At 38.7% G+C, this 19,971-nt stretch overlaps 3 protein-coding genes across 4 annotated transcripts; 1 reads left to right on the top strand and 2 right to left on the bottom strand.

The window, feature by feature from the left end:
- The first annotated feature begins 151 nt into the window (after nt 1-151).
- tial1 (TIA1 cytotoxic granule-associated RNA binding protein-like 1) lies at nt 152-8,063 on the top strand. Its single transcript, XM_085428725.1, has 12 exons — nt 152-335; nt 729-825; nt 1,016-1,114; nt 1,262-1,316; nt 1,446-1,533; nt 3,010-3,085; nt 3,338-3,446; nt 4,661-4,756; nt 4,885-4,969; nt 5,429-5,552; nt 5,894-6,054; nt 6,215-8,063. The coding sequence occupies exons 1-12, from the start codon at nt 307-309 to the stop codon at nt 6,336-6,338; spliced, it is 1,143 nt and encodes a 380-aa protein (XP_085284851.1). The 5' UTR covers nt 152-306; the 3' UTR covers nt 6,339-8,063.
- Nucleotides 8,064-9,830: 1,767 nt separating this feature from the next.
- On the bottom strand, nt 9,831-15,472 carry pkd2l1 (polycystic kidney disease 2-like 1). Of its 2 annotated transcripts, XM_085428722.1 has the most exons (15): nt 15,167-15,472; nt 14,863-14,976; nt 13,956-14,083; nt 12,887-13,140; nt 12,574-12,798; nt 12,260-12,488; nt 12,013-12,183; nt 11,736-11,917; nt 11,519-11,639; nt 11,345-11,440; nt 11,142-11,263; nt 10,944-11,061; nt 10,688-10,821; nt 10,452-10,589; nt 9,831-10,278 (listed from the first exon to the last, which is right to left on the bottom strand). In XM_085428722.1, the coding sequence occupies exons 1-14, from the start codon at nt 15,438-15,440 to the stop codon at nt 10,463-10,465; spliced, it is 2,295 nt and encodes a 764-aa protein (XP_085284848.1). In that variant the 5' UTR covers nt 15,441-15,472; the 3' UTR covers nt 9,831-10,278; nt 10,452-10,462. The 2 variants fall into 2 exon arrangements, with proteins under 2 accessions (XP_085284848.1, XP_085284847.1); XM_085428721.1 differs by having other exon boundaries at nt 9,831-10,589.
- Nucleotides 15,473-18,390: 2,918 nt separating this feature from the next.
- atoh7 (atonal bHLH transcription factor 7) lies at nt 18,391-19,365 on the bottom strand. The gene has a single exon (XM_085428338.1). The coding sequence runs from the start codon at nt 19,209-19,211 to the stop codon at nt 18,780-18,782; it is 432 nt and encodes a 143-aa protein (XP_085284464.1). The 5' UTR covers nt 19,212-19,365; the 3' UTR covers nt 18,391-18,779.
- Between the last annotated feature and the right edge of the window lie 606 nt (nt 19,366-19,971).

The following is a 19,971-nucleotide window of genomic DNA, read 5'->3' as shown; positions in this document are numbered from 1 at the left end:
TCTTTTGGCTTTTTACAGTTAATTAAAAAAACTGTATCATTCAGAAGTAACGGTCTTTAAGAAATTTTCATTTTTTTACAATTAAGAACATAAAAAACCCTTTTATTACTTCAACCTTATGTGACGGGTCTCTTCCTGCACACGCACGTACGTACTCTGGACTCTCACAGTGTGACGTATGCCCTGGCGCCCGGTTAGCTAGCTTCTAAGCTAGTTAGCTAGTTGCGGTTTCTAATTGCCAGTTAATACCAGCTAGAACTAGCTAGTAAGTGGCGTTTTCTTCCCTGGTTACTCTCAGCATCGACTATGGACGACGAAACCCACCCCAGAACCCTGTAAGTAGTTTTTCGTGTCCAGCAGTAACGTTGCGTGTCATTAGTTTCGCTATCGTCGGTATTCGGTGGCTAAATTAGCTACCCGTTGTTTTCACAAACAACTGGACGACATAAACATTTAGCGTTTATGATCCACTACTGTCAGGTTAATTGACATAAGAGTTAATTAATAAGTATATGTGAGTTATATATACGTGTTAACAACTGTCTGTTAGATGTTACTAACATCGTTAAAAACAGACTACTGTAAGGAACTTCACTTCAAAAACTCATAATCCCCAATGATACTGTAATACCAGAAACGAAGTACCCGTAGTTCACTTTTTCGAAGTAAATATAGCTGTAGCTTGTTTCCAGGAGTAAGTGGACTTCTTTTTATTTTTCCTCCTCTAGGTATGTGGGAAACCTCTCCAGGGATGTAACAGAAATTCTGATCCTGCAACTCTTCACCCAGATAGGACCATGCAAAAGCTGTAAAATGATCACAGAGGTAAGCAGCGAAGGTTGCTGGGTTATCTTGTTTTCTACGTTGTTGTCGTGTCCTAATGTTAACTCAAAAGTTAACGGCAAAGATAGCCTTCACTGTTGAGAAACCTGAAGACAATAAAAACATTTTCACTGAGTTGTAGTTTTAGTTGAGCCACACTGTTAATCTGTTGTGTCTGATCTTATCCTTACAGCACACGAGCAATGATCCCTATTGCTTTGTGGAGTTCTTTGAACACAGAGATGCTGCTGCAGCCCTTGCAGCCATGAATGGGAGGAAGATATTAGGAAAGGTGGGACATAGCTGCTCTAAAAGATTATATGCAAAGTTATTAAGTTTATTTGTTGTGTTAATGCTTCTCATCCTTGAATATCATACAACATTGTTTTCCTGATTCTTCTTCACAGTTTTAAGTGCTCTCTGTGAATTCTGTTTTCAGGAGGTTAAAGTAAACTGGGCCACTACTCCAAGTAGCCAGAAGAAAGACACATCCAGTGAGTGATCACCTATTGATTCCCCTACACCACCACGCACACAAACGCACGTACACTCTGCTAGAATCAGAGTCTACTGGGGATTGGCAAATAGTTTGTTTACTATGTCCGTGTTTTCTTTTGTACTAGATCACTTCCATGTTTTTGTGGGTGATTTGAATCCAGAGATTACTACTGAGGATGTCAGGATTGCGTTTGCACCATTTGGGAAAATATCGTAAGTTTTTACGTGTGTGTGTGAGTGGGAGAGTGTTTGTGTGTGTATTTTTTTCTACTTGTCTTATGTGTAATAGAATATGTTTCAGTGCAACCACTGATATTTTTTTTTCTTCCTCCCAGTCGGTTGAGAAACAGGTTTTATAGGTTGTAAAGGTGAAACAGAAAGTTGCATTACACATTGAGGCCTGCATTTCTGACACAATCTTTTTGGATGAAAGACAATTATGTTTTTTTGTCAAGGACTGCAAATTGGCGCTTTGTGCACACCTTTTGGAGAGAAAAACGAACCAGACAACATAATGAATGTGTAACAGGAAAGGATTAACACTAGAATAGAATAGAATAGCATAGAATAGCCCTTTATTGTCACAAAGAGTATTGCTTACATTGAGTAGAAAAGGCCCCACATCGATGCATGTAAACATACTTAAACATGGAGTAACTTATACCTTTAAAATCATGTCGTTGTTGTTTTTAGATATAGAGTGGCGACACATTTGCATTGACAGTGTGGTCGGTCTATTATGTCTTTATTTTTATGACTGAACTGTCAGTTTTATATGCATATGTAGGGTGTGGTAAGTAAACTGTACAGTATGTTAGCAAAATGTAAGCTGTGTATATGTACCTGAACAGCTTTTAGTTTTGAGTCTCAGTGAAGTAATAGCACTTTGGTTATTTTACAGAAATGCTCATAGGATTGGACAGGAGCTTGAAGGCTAACAGCAAGGAACTGTTCACTCTGGAGACTCAGATGTAGTTTTTTTCTCTATTTATTCCATTCTTTCCATATGTCTTTATTTGTAGATGCCATGTATTAACATGACCTAGCTTAGATTAACAAATTCCAGTACAAAATGTCTTCCTCTAAATCTGTGTTTTGTCTTATTTTTGATTTGCATAGTGTTGTTTGTAGTGCCATGATCCTCTTCCAAAAATTCTGAAAATGTCAATTTCTCAAAATTTGCAGCTCCCCAAACTCCATACTCCATATTGGTGGTAAAGAATTGACCAGGAAAAATAAAGAAATCTGTTAACAGGCCATGTATGCCGTTTAATTCCTTTTTTCTCTTTTTGATATTTTCTATTTATCTCTGTCTGTAGTAAGAGTACAAACAGCAGCTTATGAGAATGCATGGTAATCCATAGCCATTTGCTTTGTGATTTTTAAATCTGTAGCCTACTGTTGTGAGGACTGAGCAAACAGTGGTGCTCTAGTGGTAAAGATCCATTAATACATCAGAAATGATTTAATGACAGTACTGTAGGCTGCATGTATTTGTACTTGTTTTGCAAGTGTTGCTTTGAAGTTATATTACGAGTCAGTACAAGGTCATGATAGCTAATTTAGCTTAATGTAGGGCAGAGTAGAGGATTCACAGTTCATTGTGTTTTGCGTGGTTCCTTTTTTTGTTTTAGTGTAGAAGATTTAAACTTCAAAGTGCGCTGAAGTTGTTCTCATTTCTCCTTCCAGGGATGCCCGAGTTGTGAAGGACATGACGACAGGCAAATCAAAGGGGTATGGATTTGTGTCCTTCTACAACAAACTGGTAAGGCTCCAGTGCGAGAACACAGACTGAAGGTTATTTCTATTTTCTGTTTCTTATCCTACTTGAATACATTCAAAACTCAATTATTAATAGTTAGTCTTATCACAACTACAAGCATCTAGCATTACTAGTTTCCTATTTTAATCACCAGTTTCAGTTACTATTTTAAAATTAAAAAGAGTCATGCATGGCCACAAATGAGTTTTATAAATCTATCAAATCCATGAGTAATCGTTTGGCTTGGGTTTGCAGGATGCAGAGAATGCCATTATTAACATGTCGGGACAGTGGCTCGGAGGGCGCCAAATCAGGACTAACTGGGCTACGCGTAAACCTCCAGCTCCTAAGAGCACTCAGGACAGTGAGTATTGTCACATATCCAGTTTCGGCAGGTGCTATGATTACAAACTAACTGGCCACTTCAATAGGTATACCTTGCTAGTATTGGACCCCCTTTTCCCCTCTGCCCGAGCATCAACTAAGTGCCTGAAGGATTTTAGTCCATATTGATGTGATAGCATCACATGTTTGCTGCAGATTTGTTAGCTTGAATCCATGATGTGAATCTCCCGTTCTACCACATAAGATATGATAAGCTTTGTTGTTCTAATGGAGGAGGGTTCCATACAGAAGAGGATTATGGCCACTGGGGAAAAAAAAAAAGAAGTGAGCACGTCTTTTTTCTGCCTTCTTTTCCAGAATTCTGAGAAAAAAGTCAGAATTCGGAAAAAAAAAGAAGACGTGCCCACTTCTTTTTGGCCCCAATCCTCTTCCGTAGATTCATGCATTCATGTTTTTCACACCAAATTCTGACCGTACCGTCTGAATGCTGCTGCAGATATTGAGATTAATCAGATCGGGAAACGGTCCAATCTTCTGTTTTCTGGTTTTTGGTGTATTGTAGCTGTGTGAATTGTAGCTGACAGGAATGTCATCCGATGCTGATGTAGCCCATCTAGTTGAAGGTGGTGCGTTCACAGACGCTCTTCTGCCAGCCTTTATTACAATGAGTAGTTAAATGAGTTACTGTTGCACTTTTGCTCAGACAAATGACACTCATTGGATATTTTAGGTTTTTTTTAGACTTATCTCTGTAAACACTCGAGATGGCTTTGGGAAAATTCCAGTAGATGGAAACTCAGACCAGCTTGTCTGGGACAAACAAACATGCCATGTTCAAAGTCACATAAATATATTTTATTCCCCATTCTGATGCTTGGTTTACTCAAATGCATTGAGTAGCTACCATGTGATTGACTGATTAGATATTTGCATTATCAAGCAGTTGAACAGGTGTACCTAATAAAGCAGCCAAAGAGTCTGTTATCAACGCATTTTGATATTGTATTTAAATATAGAAGAAACTCTCTTAAGAATAAATTCTCTTAATTTCCTTCACTTTTATCTTCACTTTCACCTTTTCATGAGTCACATTTGGGTGTAGTTTGATTTTTTTTAAAAATAGCAGCGCTTTTATGGGCATAAATTGCAGATTTGATTTGGATTTTATTATCAGCATGAACTAAATGTGTAAATTATAATCATCTATTTAAAAATAATCTGTTTTTATTTCAGATGGTTCAAAGCAGCTGAGGTTTGATGACGTAGTGAATCAATCCAGTCCACAGAACTGCACTGTGTACTGTGGAGGGATCCAATCAGGGCTATCAGGCAAGTGTCACATTCTATAGATGCCATTGTTGCACCCTCTAGTCACTTTGTAATAATAACTTTTTAAGTTGCCTCCAATGAACTAACCTTGTAAACCCTTTTTTTGAACTCTTGTTTATCTTATCCAGAACATCTAATGCGACAGACCTTCTCACCATTCGGTCAGATAATGGAAGTCCGGGTTTTCCCAGAGAAAGGATATTCTTTCATCAGGTAATACTTGATTCTGTTGCAGCATTTGGCCTCTAGGTGTCAATACAAGCACACTGCATGAGTCAGAGACCATTTATACCTTATTCAATGTCAGCGATAGTTGCTGTTATGTTTATTCAGCGTTCCTGCTTGTAGAACTCTGGATAAGAGAGAAAAATATCTCCACGTTGTTGTCCCTATGCAGTTTTCCAAAGCATTTCTAAAGTTTTTTAGTTTCGATGTGCATGTGATGTTATTAAAGGAAGTTATTTAACATGCTGGTAAACATGTCCCTGTCTTAATGTTAAGTATAGGGCTTAAATTATTTATTTTCATTTTAAACTCCATCCAAGCTTAGCAGGAAACTTGGTTCTTTTTGTAATATGATATCAAATATGGTCTCAGCAGTATGAAAGTGAACTCCCCCTGTGATTTGTCTGGTAGAAAATCTGACTTTCAATCTACTCTTTTGCTTTGAAGGTTTTCCTCCCATGACAGTGCTGCCCATGCCATTGTTTCAGTAAATGGCACAGTCATTGAAGGACACGTAGTGAAGTGCTTCTGGGGCAAAGAATCACCCGACATGGCAAAAAGTCCACAGCAGGTAGAGAGAACGTGTGACATAAGTGGTGTTAAAATGTGCGTTTTATATGTCACAATTGGTAGGAATGACTACACACTAGTCACACTAGAATCAGAATGTAGTTTATTGATGTCTTAACTTCCAAACCACAAAAACACCCTGAAACTCGTGACTTTGTCCACTCTTAAAATAATCTTGCTTTTAAGCCAGAATATAGAAAAAATGACACAAAAAAAGGAAGAGGAAATTTACTCATCAAAAAGGTTTCTAGTGTCGTATTTTTGTTGTGTTATTTTTGCTGTTGAATAAACGGGTAAGAGATTGTATATTTACTCACATTTCTGTCATCTGATGTCCTTCAGGTTGATTACAGTCAGTGGGGACAGTGGAACCAGGTCTACGGGAATCCGCAGCAGCAGCAGCAGCAGCAGCAGCAGTATGGGCAGTATGTGACCAATGGGTGGCAAATGCCCTCTTACAACATGTATGGCCAGACATGGAACCAGCAAAGTTTTGGAGTAGAGTGAGTTTGATTTTTGATATTTTGTATAACTACACTGTTTCACTTAAACACCACTTATTATATTTTAATAAAGAGAAGAACTGTCTCTTTGATTTGTTTTACAGCACACTTGATATTTTTGTCCATATTTGCACTAACTCGGTAACTGATATCATTTCAGGCAGTCCCAGTCAACAGCCTGGATGGGAGGCTTTGGATCTCCATCAGCCCAGGCCGCAGCCCCGCCTGGTACAGTCATGTCCAGCCTGGCCAACTTCGGCATGGCTGGCTACCAAACGCAGTAAGAAGGCCCTAACCTCAATGTAATACCAAGGCGACACAGCATTCTTACATTTGGACAGCTGCTGTGGTAAAAGAAGGGCGGGGCCATATTCACAAAGCCTTTCTAGCTAATAGTTGCTCCTACACAATTACAGTATACAACAGAAGGGAGCACACCCCTGTGCAATATTACATAAAGGTCAGGTGATCAGAGCTGTACTGTCCAACAGTAATTGTGTTACTTCTGAGTACAGCAGTATGGTATTTGCTCTCATGCAAAGTTAAAAATGAATGGTAGATATTTCCTTTATAATAAATGTGTTTATATAATATTTGCTTTTCTTCATCAGAGGAAATACACTATACGCAATAATGCTGTTAGTGATACAGTTTTGAATCTTTTGAAATCTAGGTAATATTGTACAGGTGTGTATTCGCTTTTGGTGTAGAGTGTATGATTTTAATCACAGTCAATTAAACTCAAAACACTTAAAAAAAAAAAAAAAAGTTTGTTCCATTATTATTCCTAATTCTGTTTTAAAAGAGGGGGGAAAAAGTGCTCTTGGGCTTCTCAAGTAAAGCCAAACCAACTGTTTTTGTCTGAGTACGTGTTTAAGGACACACCGTCCTTATGAGTGCTAGACCATGTGAAACATCGAGGATTCATGCCTACAGGGTAGAGATCTTGGCACAGAGACAGAACTTACAATGCCTTTCCTTTCATCACACATTTAACAGGTTGACCAGTGGGCCAACCCATTAACCTCCTAGGACCTGGCGTCCACATATGTGGACATCACATTTTGGGTTATTTAGACCAAAATACTGAATTTTGCTCTACAAGGGCCTGATATCCACTTACAAGGACATTATACTGCTACTGTTCTATCAAAATTTTAAACAAATATCCTCATATTTGGCTCTTATTTTTCTTAAAAACAAAAATAAGGTTAAAAAAAATCTGGTAATTCTTTGTTTTTACATTCATCGGGCCCCAATATGTCCAAATATCAAAGAGAAATCAAAATGCATGCCGTGGAAGAGTTCGGGTCTTAGGAGGTTAAAACATCAATTTAGTACAAATTCTTTCATATTTTACAAAACAAAAGGGCCTTAGAGAAAATGTACGTGTAACATAGCGCACACTTTTTAAATGCCACTATTATAATTTTTTTTTTAATCCATCAGCTCATGAGGATTAAAAACCGTGAAAACCTCAAACATACCAACATTAATATTTAAAAACCAAACTATGGCAATATTTTTTATTTTTAGGTTGAAAGTTTATTTTCTGGTCATGCTTGTCATTTTAGGGCGTAAAACAAGCCTTCATGCGAGTTCATGATAGATTGAGCAGGTAAATCCTCCATGGATTTGTGCTACACTCCACTGAGCCGCAAGAATGACCCACTCAACATTGGTCTGGATCTTCAGGGAATAAAATATCCAGACTTTTAGTCCTGTTTTAATATTTTAAGTCAAAAATGCTTTGTGAATAGAGGCCCTGGAATGGTAGTTTACCTTTCCATTATATGTGAAGAAACTCTCTGTATAACAACTGTGGCTTTAAAGGAGATTCAGGTGGGAAATGGGATTGTGTACCAAGAAGATTTCACCTACACAGGTCTAAAAGCAAAAAATTATTAGAATTTTCATGTTTTTTGTTGTTGTCGTTTTTGTTTTTTAAATCCGATTCCCAGACTTCAGTGAATTTTAGTTTACTCCGTACTGCAGCCAAGATGGACTAATTCATAATGTCTCAAAGGAACGGCTGCAGCACCCAGTCTCTGTATATAGAAAGTATTGTAAAAACTGCTTAACCCCCCCAAACTTTGTAAAGGTAACAAACCCTGCTGTGCTGATTCTGGGGCTGGTTTCCTAGAGGAATGCTGACTCTTAAACGTTTTTGTCCGATTCTTCCTCTGTGTTAATGCCATCATTTAAAACCACTTCTTTCCAGTGGCTTTGAATTTTCTGCATAGAGTTGTAGAGTGAATTTTGTACTATAACCAGCCCTAGTTTTATTGCATAATTCAAATATTATGGTTTAATTACCCACTAGCATAAAGAAAAGCTCAAATGTTTTAGGGTCACAAAGAATTATTTTACTTTTATTCTGAAAGCGGAGGGTCTCCTAAGTGCACGTATTACTGTTTTGTTAATGTGGCAGAAACTTCCCCTTACGCATTCTGAGTTTTCGGTTTAAAGAATATTGACACGTCTCGGGTAAATCATAAAACCCGCTGAAAAATTACGACAGAAGGATTTTTCTCAAACATCCTGCAATTTTGGATTTTATTTGTGTTTGTGCCATTTGTACAGAATATCATACTCCCTGTTTGCTACCTGCTCGTTCTGTAGTGCTAGCCAACAAACCTGATACAGATTTTGTTTGTTTTCATTTGCGCTGGGGTTTTCATTGAATTAAACAGGGTCTTGTTTGTCTAGAGTGTAAATACAAACCTTGATCACAAATCCTCAAAACTTAAACTGATGTAGATACTGTAGGTAGAATGTTACAAAGTTAATCTCCATCATTAAATTTAAGCAATATAGTTTGTGAATGAGCCTTAATTGATTTGTTGGTAAATTCTGAATTTGTTATTTAAAGATGCTCCATTTTAAATCTAAATTATCTTCCTTTTAATTTTTCCTCATTTTAAGTTTTGTGCCATTTTCAGGATGTAGCAGGAAGCAGGTGATGTATCAACTTGAACTGCACGCTAATGACATGTAATATATTTGTTGCTTAAACTATTGAATGTAATGACGATTTGCTTTTTTTTGACCATTATACACATAAATTGAACAACAGAAGTGATGTTTATATAATAATAAAGGATTGAATCGATTTCACATTTAATGGAAAAACTCAACAAAGTCACGTCAAATAAAGAAACCTTTGAACCTTTGAGTGTTCGGTACATTTATTGAGGACTAATAAATGCTGCTGCAGGAAACCATATATTCACTGCCTACCAGACACAATAAATGACAATTATTAAACTTTAGATTAATATAGAAGACAACACGTTTCACACATTTGCTCAAAATCTTTCTGCCCTTTTTAGTGTTTACTGTACTTGGATAATAGACATATTTTTCCATTTTTAACAGGAATAGGTTTGGTATCTGCCAGCATTCACTTTTGACTGCTAGTGTCCTATCAGCAGATAATGATGACATTAGCTATTGTTTGATGTCTCAGTTATGTGTTATGGTTTTTATAATACTTAACACATGTGTTAAACCTCTCGTAAAACAAGAAAATACAAACCTATCAAAACTTGTTTAGAACCAAAAATCATTGAATTCACATTTTTATACCCAAATTTGAACCAACACGCTGGACTAATCAGAAAAAATCAAACATAACATTGAACCACTAAATTAACTAATTTTGCAACTTAATCAAAAACAATGTGTTTTACTACTTTTCTTGTAAAATGGTACATTCATGGAAAATTCACGGACAATAATAATTATATTTTAATATTATTTTGGTGAGTTGTGAACATTCATCAATAGATTAAAGCAAAGTATTCACTTGGAATTTAGTTGATATATGTATTGCCCAGAATTGGATTATATTACACAACTTCTCTATTTAAGTACCGTATATTATATTACACAGCACTAATGCATAACATAACATAACATAACATAACATTTTATATATATATATACTTAAACTGTGCAGTCAGCTAGTAGACAAAATATTATTTATACAATTTACATATCTGCATGATTTCTGTTCTTTCAATATTGAAATGTCGTATTGTCAGTACTTTATTTAACATGTATATTAGGAAGTTTTTATCCAGTTGTTTTCCTCAGAGGTTAATTACATACATCACTTGCTGGTGGAGCTGTGTACTGCTTGCCTTCGGGATGACATCTCTGGCGTCTGTTGTGCTGTCCTCACTGACCAAAGTCATGACTATCTGAGACAGTTTCATCTTTCTGGATAAGGGCAATTTAAAATTAATTGTTGTGTGTTTGTAAGACTGCAACCAAGAAAGTCTACTCTCATTTTCTAGATACTACAACACACTTGGTAGCTTGAATGTACTCTTCTGGAGCTGTTTAAGATTTCTAACATGTAATCTTGCTGTTTACAAGTGATGTTTGCTCACATCGTTACTGGTCACGGTTTCTTTGCTGTTGCAGCGTCTTTAGCTTTCCCTTGTAATCCCAGTTTCTCCATAATCAGCTCAGTCTGGGACGCAATGCCTGCCACGGAGCTTTCAAGGTGAAGAACCTGTTTGGCCAGACTTTTGTGGCAATAGAAAGGTAATTGAGTTAAATGTATTACTCTGGTTAGGAGAATGAGATAAGTGCATTCGCAGGTTAAGTTTAAAATTTGTCCCACCTCAAGAAATGTTCCCGCTCCACAAAGGTTTGACTGGAATTGCTCTTGTGCTCGTTGGATTTGACAGGCGGCTTCTCGTGTAATTCCATCTGATAGTTCATTCCGAGATTGTTGATTTCGGCACTGAGAGCCTCCTGACAAAAACGCACAAGCACAAGAAACATTTATTTTGTTAATTGGCAATCAAAATAAGAAATGATCAGAAAATTTTTATAAATATGAACATAGTCATATTTATTTTTTAATGTGCACAAACCCTCTTTTGCTCCAGCTCAGCTTTCATCCACCTCTGTTCGTCTTTATCTAGAATTTTGTTCCCGTCACGGTCAAACTTGGAGAAGGCTGCGTTTATTTCTTGATCGCCATGTCCCATCCTTCAAAATCATCACAGAAGTGAGGCTCAGGTTTAACAGTAAAATAATCAAGTGTTCCTTTTTGATATTTTGTCACTTACTCTTTAAGAGTTTCTCTGAAGTCCTGAAATTCAAGATCTCCAGATCCAGAGTGTAGAACCTTCTGAACATCTGATATTTTCTCTTTTTTAAGCTTCAGCTTCATAAATGTCTTCATGTAGCTCTGATTTACAAGAAAAGTCTGGTAAAACATCATCCATAAATATGGCTAGTTTTATGCCAATTTCCTTGAATTAGCTTTTACCTGTTTAAAAATGTCAGTAATTTGTAGTTCATCTTTTTCAGAGAGCTCCTGCTTCACCTCTGCATATGTATCATTTATGATGGCCAGGAACATGTTCTGAGGGAAAAATACACAAGATAATGTGACTTCTCGGATCAGATGCTTTTATTATCAGTTATCTCGTGCATGACTTACCAGCAGAACAAAGAAAACAAAAAACACATAAGTGACAAAGTAGATCGGCCCAAGGACTCTGTTAGCGCTGTCGATGGCATCAAAATCAAAGTCTCCAAGAATAATTCGGAACTGTGTGAAGCTGTGGGGTGGACAAAAATTGTAAAGAACTACTAATTAACTGATGCTCGTTACAATTAAAACCCTTCATCCTGCCATTGTTTTCAACACGACTTACATGCACTTTACAAAGGTGCTGAATGTTTGAACCTGCATTCCAAAGAGCAAATATCCGAGTTGAGCATAAGCAAAGAACACGATGAAGAACATGATGGCGAATCCGAAGATGTCTTTGGCACATCGGCCCAGCGTGGAGGACAGCTGATTCATGGTCTTACTGAAACTGATGTACTTAAAAATCTACAAGGACGAGAAGAAAGCACACATTCTCTGGAGAGACAACAAAGCAAAATCGCACAAGCAATATGTTGGACTGAAAGGTGTCAGTTCTTTACCTTGATCCATGCGAAAAACAGGTTAACCGCATTCATGTTGTTATACTGGGTTTGCCAGAATGCCAGAAATTCAAAATCTGAATAGATGTTAGGATTTTTCAGCAGATTCCCAAGCAAGCTGTCCACTTTGATGGTCCGAAATACATTGAATATGATGGCAACAATGGCAAGCTGTAAGAAGGTTGTTAGTCTTTAGAAGGCCCTGAAAAATCTGATAAAATGACATGTTTGAACCATCTTTTCTTACCAATATGACAACAATGTCTAGTATGTTCCAGATGCTATTGAAATAGGAGAACTTGTGTATTTTCAGCTCAAGAATCTCCTCCACAATGTAGTAGAGGATGAATACACAGAAGAGCAACTCGCAGCCTAGGATGAAGTAGTCCCAGGTCGTTATGTAGCGAATCAGTTTGACTGTTCGGATCTGGTAGGAAGGGATTGCTCCACCGGTCGCTGGGAATTCAACCACCAACCTGAAGAAGCAGATGACACTTTGGTCAACCAATGGATGGGTATCAGCAGGTGGGTAAAGGTGCAATGGGCAGTAATGCTCCTTACGTGATGACGCAGAACAAGTTGATGTTCGCGTTGTAAGTGGAGAAATCGATGAAGACTGCTCTGGTTCCTCTGTCCAGCCAAAGGTTGTTCTGTAGCTCTGTCAGTATGTTGGCGCTCTCCTCTTGTGTGCGACTCAGGTCTTGATAGTATCCTGCTCCACTGTAGGTGGCCACCAAGCCCCAGTAAGAGGAACCCTTTATCTCTTTCTCTGTGTGGTAGGTCCAGCTGCAGTGGAAAAACACAAATACTTAGAACACTAAATTGTGCTTCTGCACTTCTTTGTATGTCAGTAAGAAAACAGTGAGTGAATTACGCAGAGCCGTTGATGAGGCCGAAGCTCTGCTCGTCTTCCTTCTGGTTAGTGTAAACAGCGAAACAGCCTTTGATCCCATTTTCGAAGTCACTGTAGACAGTGCAGGAGTTGTTCTTGATCTTGATCTGCCTCATCCTGGGGACACCCAGCAGCATGTTCTCGTAGTAGATGAAAGACGTGTTTCCGCTTTCCAAGGGCTGGTTATTGTACCACGTTGTCCAGTAGAGTCCGTTCAACAGTGGGCCCTGGGCGAACTTTTCATAAAAAGAAAGAGTTTGATTTGTACCTTTCTTTGTGTTCTTAGTGAATTTTACCCCTCAGCCTGAAAGGTTTGGGGTATTGCTGTCACCCTGCAGGCAACGGGGGAAATAGACCGGTAGGCAAGCGTCAGGTGGTGTGGACACCCAACTTTGTAAACCCAATAACTCAAAAATGAGCCGACGTAGGATTTTCAAATTGATACCATCGACTAAAAAAAACACATCTACAAAAAATCAAGACAAGAGTTTGGATATGATGTGATAGATGTTGCATAGATTTACATTTTTGAGTTTTATTATTTGTTACCATTTACAAGTAAGGAGAGCAGATGTGTTTAAGTTTGAAACTTACCAGGCAGGATCACTGGAAACCAAGCTTCTTATTTTTAGGCCTAGTAAAACAACTACTCATTTCTTTATGGGGTTGGAAGGACATATTTTTATATTCCTGCATGTACTAATAAACATATCAGTAACAATTAACAGTATTGGTAAAATCTTAAGCATGTGGAAAAAGATATGAAAGAAGCAGTAACACAAACATCACTGTTTGGTCATTTTAAGTGATGTGGTAATGCAGGGAAGAACATATTGTACTTAAGGAATAATCAGTTTTTATAATTGTTTTTAAGATGTTTCCATTTGAGTTCAGGCACTAATATACATGTTCGGTTAAATGAATCATATAGTTCCTTAAAATTTTGAGAACATCTCAGCTTTGAAGGAAATGAAAAAAAAATGTTGATGAAAAGAAAGAAACATTTAGTAGCAGAAAAATCACTGCCATGGGAAAAATGAGGAAAACTTACGGTCCAGAAGTCAGCCATGGAGCCAATAGACTGAAACGTAACCCCACTGCTACTGGGTGTATTCACAAACAGGTTCGTCATGGCGTTAGTGTAATAGTAGGCGCTTGAGCTGGTCATCCCATATGTCACTGAAAGACAACGTAATCACATCGTTAATGCCCGGTCATTGGTTCCTATCTGGCTTTGGTCAGGCTCAGCTCTGAACGTTGCTCCATTCAGTTTTCTGAGATAAGACTCGAATGCTGACACGCAAACCTGCATTGAAGACTTGTTGTTTGGCTTCTTTTTTTTTTTGCTTTGTTTTTACATCGCTTTAGCTATCAAACAGATCCAGATGAGAGGCCGTAATTTGTTTGAAGAGGGAGCACGCTGTCCTGACGCAAATGGCCTCATCAAACAGTGTAAATCTAACCCAGACAAAGGATGACGCTAAAAGCTCTTATCGCTAAAAGGCACATCCCTTTCAATCCTAGCTGGACAATGGCTTTTGGGAAAGAAAAATGGGAAGGCTATTTTGTAGAAGCCATTAAAGCAACGGGGATACTTTTAATGTTAAATCAACAGTCCAGAGTGCCCTAACAGCCTGTCAAACAGTGAGCACTTTAAAGTGATCAGTAATGCAAATACAGTGTTTGAAAGTAGACTTAGATGTGTTTGGATGTGTATCCCATATTTCAATGACAACATTATGCAAATTAAATACAGGATATTTTTTGGTAAGTAAAAATGTGTCTGAATAACTTCTTTTTGTAAATGTAGGAAAACATTTTTCATATCATAAGATTAAGCGTGGACAGGAAGTTATTGACCAGAGTGTTGAACATTAAGCATTCATTAAGCATATTGAACATTCAGTCAAAACTTTTGAGATCAGTGACGAGCAGAAATGTTGATGTGGAGTACTCACGGAGGCATATGTCCACCAGGAAAAAGACATAGACCAACAGCTCCCGCAGCGTGGTTCGGATGAACTGCTCTCTGTTGTCAGAGGTGTTTTCGGTCAGCGTTGTCCCCCACAGTGCTACGGAAAATAGAAGTTTAAATCATCAATATGTAATTACATGACACAAGCTTTTTTTGTTTTTTTGCTGGTCTGTCAAGCAGAAGTGTACCAGGCTTCGACTGGTTTTACTCGTACTTGTTACACTGCTCATACAGCTGAGATTCGAAGAAGAAATGTCAACATGAGGTAGATTCAAATGTGTTCTTGCCTTTGATAAAACAGCAGCAGCCTCTTCGTTTCTTCAGACTTCGGTCTTTGGTTGGTGGGTCCTCTGGGAGCGCTATCGGGGTATCCAGGTTGTACAGGCTATTCATGTTCCCCTCGAAGTGGGGTTTGGGGTTGAAGACAGTGGTGACCCGGGGGAAGGGTTGAGGGGAGCTACAGTAGCCCTGGTTCACCCAGCCCCCATTACCTACTTTGTCCAACTCAAAGTCCACTTGCCCAGTCAGGTGGCTCTCAGCCCGATTGTTCAGGGTCTTCATGGTGCAAGACGCGTGTGTTTCTCTGTGTGGAACTTCTGGTGTTTCGATTAAAGAGGAAAGTGAAGCTGAGCAGTGTCGGCAGCTTTTGAACACCTGCTGGAGAGGTGGATGACATCAGCTGTGTTGAGGGAGGAGCTGCTGGTCTACTGTTGTAGTCTTGAGATTGAGACCCTTTGAAACACATTGACGTAACAGCACAGTAGGTGTTCTGCTAACACACAGCATTGACATACTGGTTTCTATAGTGTTTGGATATATATATATATAATGCAGAACAATAACTAACATTGTTTGGTTTTCCATTTGATTCAATTAGAAAACAAGAAGCACTCAGAGAGCGCAAACCTCCACCAAGTTAGCTCACTCTCTGGGCACTCCTTACTTTGGGGTGGTGGACGGATGTTTAGTTTGACTATGTAAACATTATGTAGGAGTAGTTAATGGACAACAGGTATTGATTTGTGAATAAGTCAAGATCATTATATAATATTATACCACAGTATATTTCAGATTAACTAGGCAGCTCATTCTCTCTCTAAAGGCAGATATGAAATGGAAAAGTGAGGTCAGAGGTCAAATGTGAGATGATAGTTCAATGCAAACTATAATGTGATATTTAGAATACATATATACTGGTATCATAAATGTTGCCAATACAAACAAAGGCAGTAGAACCTTAGAAACATCCATTCACTTCCGCTTATCCTTTTCAGGGTCGCGAGAGCCTATCCCAGCTGTCATAGGGCGAGAGGCGGGGTACACCCTGGACAGGTCGCCAGTCTGTCGCAAGGCTAACACACAGGGACAAACAACCATTCGCACTCACATTCATACCTAGTGACAATTTGGGTTATCCAATTAACCTATCCCCACAAGCTGTATGTCTTTGGACAGTGGGAGGAAGCCGGAGTACCCGGAGGGAACCCACGCAAACACGGGGAGAACATGCAAACTCCACACAGAAAGACCCCAGCCTGATGTTGGAATTGAACTCAGGACCTTCTCGCTGTGCGGCAACAGTGCTAACCACCGTGCCACCTTAGAAACATTTGAAAGATATTATATGAAACTGTATTTGACCCTAAGGAAGAGGTCAGAGGTCTAATGTTGCGTTATATAGCACAATACAAACAATGGCAATAAGAAACATAGTTTCAACTATCTCTAGCATTATTATGACTTTGATCTATTTCAATTTGTTGACCTTGAACAAGAGGTCAGAGGTCAAATCTGAAATCTTTATACAGTAAATTCTACATGTTGACAGTACACACCATACTTGTAAGAATCCTAGTTTATAAGTTATAAGGCTTTTTGTCCATTTGTGACCAATAAATCATTAAGCTGACTTTGAAGCCCTTGGTGGGTGTAAGCTAAATTTTAATGGACTGTTACCATGACCTCACTCTACACCCCCACAAACTTTCATCAGAATTCATTCAAACCTTTTCGAGCTATCGTGTTTACAGAAACAACAACGCGCTCGCTACCAAAACATGTCCTTGGCGGAGGTGACAAAATAAGAGTAGCTTTCCCATCACTCGCATCCTTCGAAATGACATAAAGGACTTTGGTAAATGATAAACTTCATTCTTTTGTAGGAATCTCTACACAGTCCTGCGTGTTAATTTGCTGGAAATGTCCTATTAAAGGATAAACACGCAGCCATGAGCTGAATAAGGCTGAATAATTCAGCAGTTGAAAGACAGTTTACTTCCATGCTGAGCACATTGTTGTCACTATCGATTAATTGCATGTCAAGTATATTCTCTGTTACCAACTGTTCACCACTTGTGGCTGAATTAATGAGTCTAATTGGAGTTTCACTTACAGCCTCTGAATAGTTTCCATTATGCACTTTTAGCTCTTCCATTTATTAATTTTTGCATCATCTGCTTGTGCTATAACAAGCCTCTCGCAGCACCAGCCACTTGTATTATAGTCTTAAGCACTTAAATCCAAACACAGCTACACAAAAGAACAGCAGGGTAATCAGATGAGTTTAATGCGTTAGTGTTTGGACATTACAGCTAAAGCACTGCTGTAGATGTCTTCATCTTAACGCGGATAGAGTTTGGGGCCAGCTATGGGCGTTCATGCTTCATTGGCTCTGAACAGAGCGATTACGCACACCCACTGCCACACAATAGAGTTTAATTTCTGCTCCCCTGCTGAAGCGGTGGTAGAATCTGGCACGCAGGCTTCCTTAATCTGCTGCGGCTTGTGCCACTGTTCAAACTTACTCATATCTGTAATAATCACTTTTCAGTGGCTTATGATAATGATGATGATCATGATGATGACGGCTATTTAGATGGGTAGCCCTGTGGCTGTAAGAGTCGCTGATGATTATCTCTGCTTACATTAAACTAAATGATTGTACTGTTTTTTTAAAAGAAAAGTCTTTATGTATCAAGTAAATTTGATAGTTGATTTGCTAAATGATGCAAATTAATCACAAAGGCTATTTTCCACCCCGTGATGTAAAAGTGTCTTATCTCAAAGCACAGGACCTTCAAACTAAAGGATGATTTAATACCGAGGCTGCAGAGCGAGGCTTCGCTCTTACAGGGAGTTTGACATGTGCAACACAAACCATGCTGTAAATTATTTCTTCCCAGCGATAATTCCTCACGCAAAGTGACATTATAAGCATTTAAATGCCATACTTTGTTATACTTTAAACGTCACAGTTTTGGTATGAAGTACTCAGAAATTAGCTTTTTTTCATATGTATATTTTGCAAACTTGAATAGCAATAAACTGTGTGAAAAGGGAGAAAACCTCTCATAGCTGTACCAATAAAAACAACACTTATAAAGTTTCATACAAAATAATTTTATTTTTGATGAAAAACTATAATAAAAAAAAGTCTGTTGAAAAATAACATACTTTTTTCTTTTTTTTCAAATCTACAAACATGCATTTACACTTTGGGAAAATAGTTACTTTAGTTATCTGGACATCAGCTATGCATCTAAGACCTCAGTGATTTTTGCATAATCCATCAAACATTGCACAGCTTTTTTAGGGCCACATCAAAATAACAGATTAAAAAAATTACAACATTGCCTGTATCCTCAGTACAATCTAACGGTCTGCAATGACACTACAGCTGTTTCATTGCTATACTCTGAACAAAAACTTGCTCAACATTGCTGGGTTTCCTAGCAAAAACAAATGAAAGGCTTCAAGCCGAAACCGAAGACTCTTTGATTGTCATACAAAATGAAAATAATGCAATACAAATGTATTTACTGTCTCCTAGACTGGAGAAAAATGATTCACATTGTCATTCACATCCAACAACATGACTGATTATCTACTCGATGGAGCAGTTTACGCGTGCACCTCGTGCCCGTCAAACTGATACGAGAGCGATGAGTGGATGTACTCCTGTCCGGTAGCGGAGTCGTACCTCATGAGGCAGGAGTAGTTTTCAGGCTGCACGCAATCAAACTGCAGGTCCAGCCACTGCCTGTGAGAACCAGTGTGCCTCCTGGCATCTGTCAGGATCCGGTTGAGGGCCACGATGTAGCTGAGGGCCATCTGCAGGGTTTCATACTTGGACAGCTTCTTGTCCTGGCCCCACTGTGGGACCACCTTACGTAAGCGATCAAAGGCTGTGTTCAAGCCCTGCATCCTCTTCCTCTCTCTGGCGTTGGCAGCCATCCGGCGCCTCGTAGCAGTCTCGTACTTCTCCGGGCTCTTGGAGTCCAGCTCTGAAGATTCGGATCCAGAGTCGGTGCAGCTGGGTCGACGGGCCTTCATGGTTTTCGATTGAAGACGCAAACTAATCAGATTTATCAAAGAGGTTCCTACTTTCAAGATTCAGTGCTTCTCTGAGCTTTGATTTATTTGTTTTTCCAAGGCTTTCCCTGTGTGCGGGGTCTCAAGTATTTGCAACTCCAAGGAGTGCTCAGACTGAAGAATCCAAGGTGTCTGTGATCCTGGAGACATCGGGGCAGCTTTTATAAGACAAAGCAGACGAACAGGTGGCAGCAGGTGGAGCCCCTGCCCCACCCCCACCCTCAATATTGCTCATAGAGAAAAACACACCCATGGAGACTCATAAACACCCACACCCACTCCTAGGCACACACACACACACAAAACCTTAATGAAATTTCAATTATCTTGGGCTGGGCTATCTGGCCATGGCTTCACTCGGAGCCATGTGTCACAAAGACCAAAAGTCTACCATCTGGTAGCTCCACTCACCAGTGCTGAGGATGCAAACGAACTAATAGAGGCTAAAGCTCTAATGTAAAACCTACTAATAAACTATAAATGCTGGACTTCTAATTAAGTTAAATGCAAAAATAGATTTCTTGTATTAGAAGCTAAAACTTCAACACAAAAGGAATTTTATAAAAATCCAGTTTATGTCTCAGCCTCTAAAGGCGTGAAAGGAAGTTTTCAATCTGTACATAAATGAGTCTTTTCAGGTCTAATGTTTCTTTTACGTTGTTGTCTTTAACTGTCAGGATTCAGTCTTTACAACATATCCGATTTATATATAAATTAAATA

This window comes from Rhamphochromis longiceps, linkage group LG13 (assembly GCF_057381845.1).
Source record: "Rhamphochromis longiceps isolate RC_006_pf linkage group LG13, R_longiceps_female_GT1.1, whole genome shotgun sequence".
Classification (NCBI taxonomy): domain Eukaryota; kingdom Metazoa; phylum Chordata; class Actinopteri; order Cichliformes; family Cichlidae; genus Rhamphochromis; species Rhamphochromis longiceps.
This window is presented reverse-complemented; position numbering and strand designations above follow the sequence as displayed.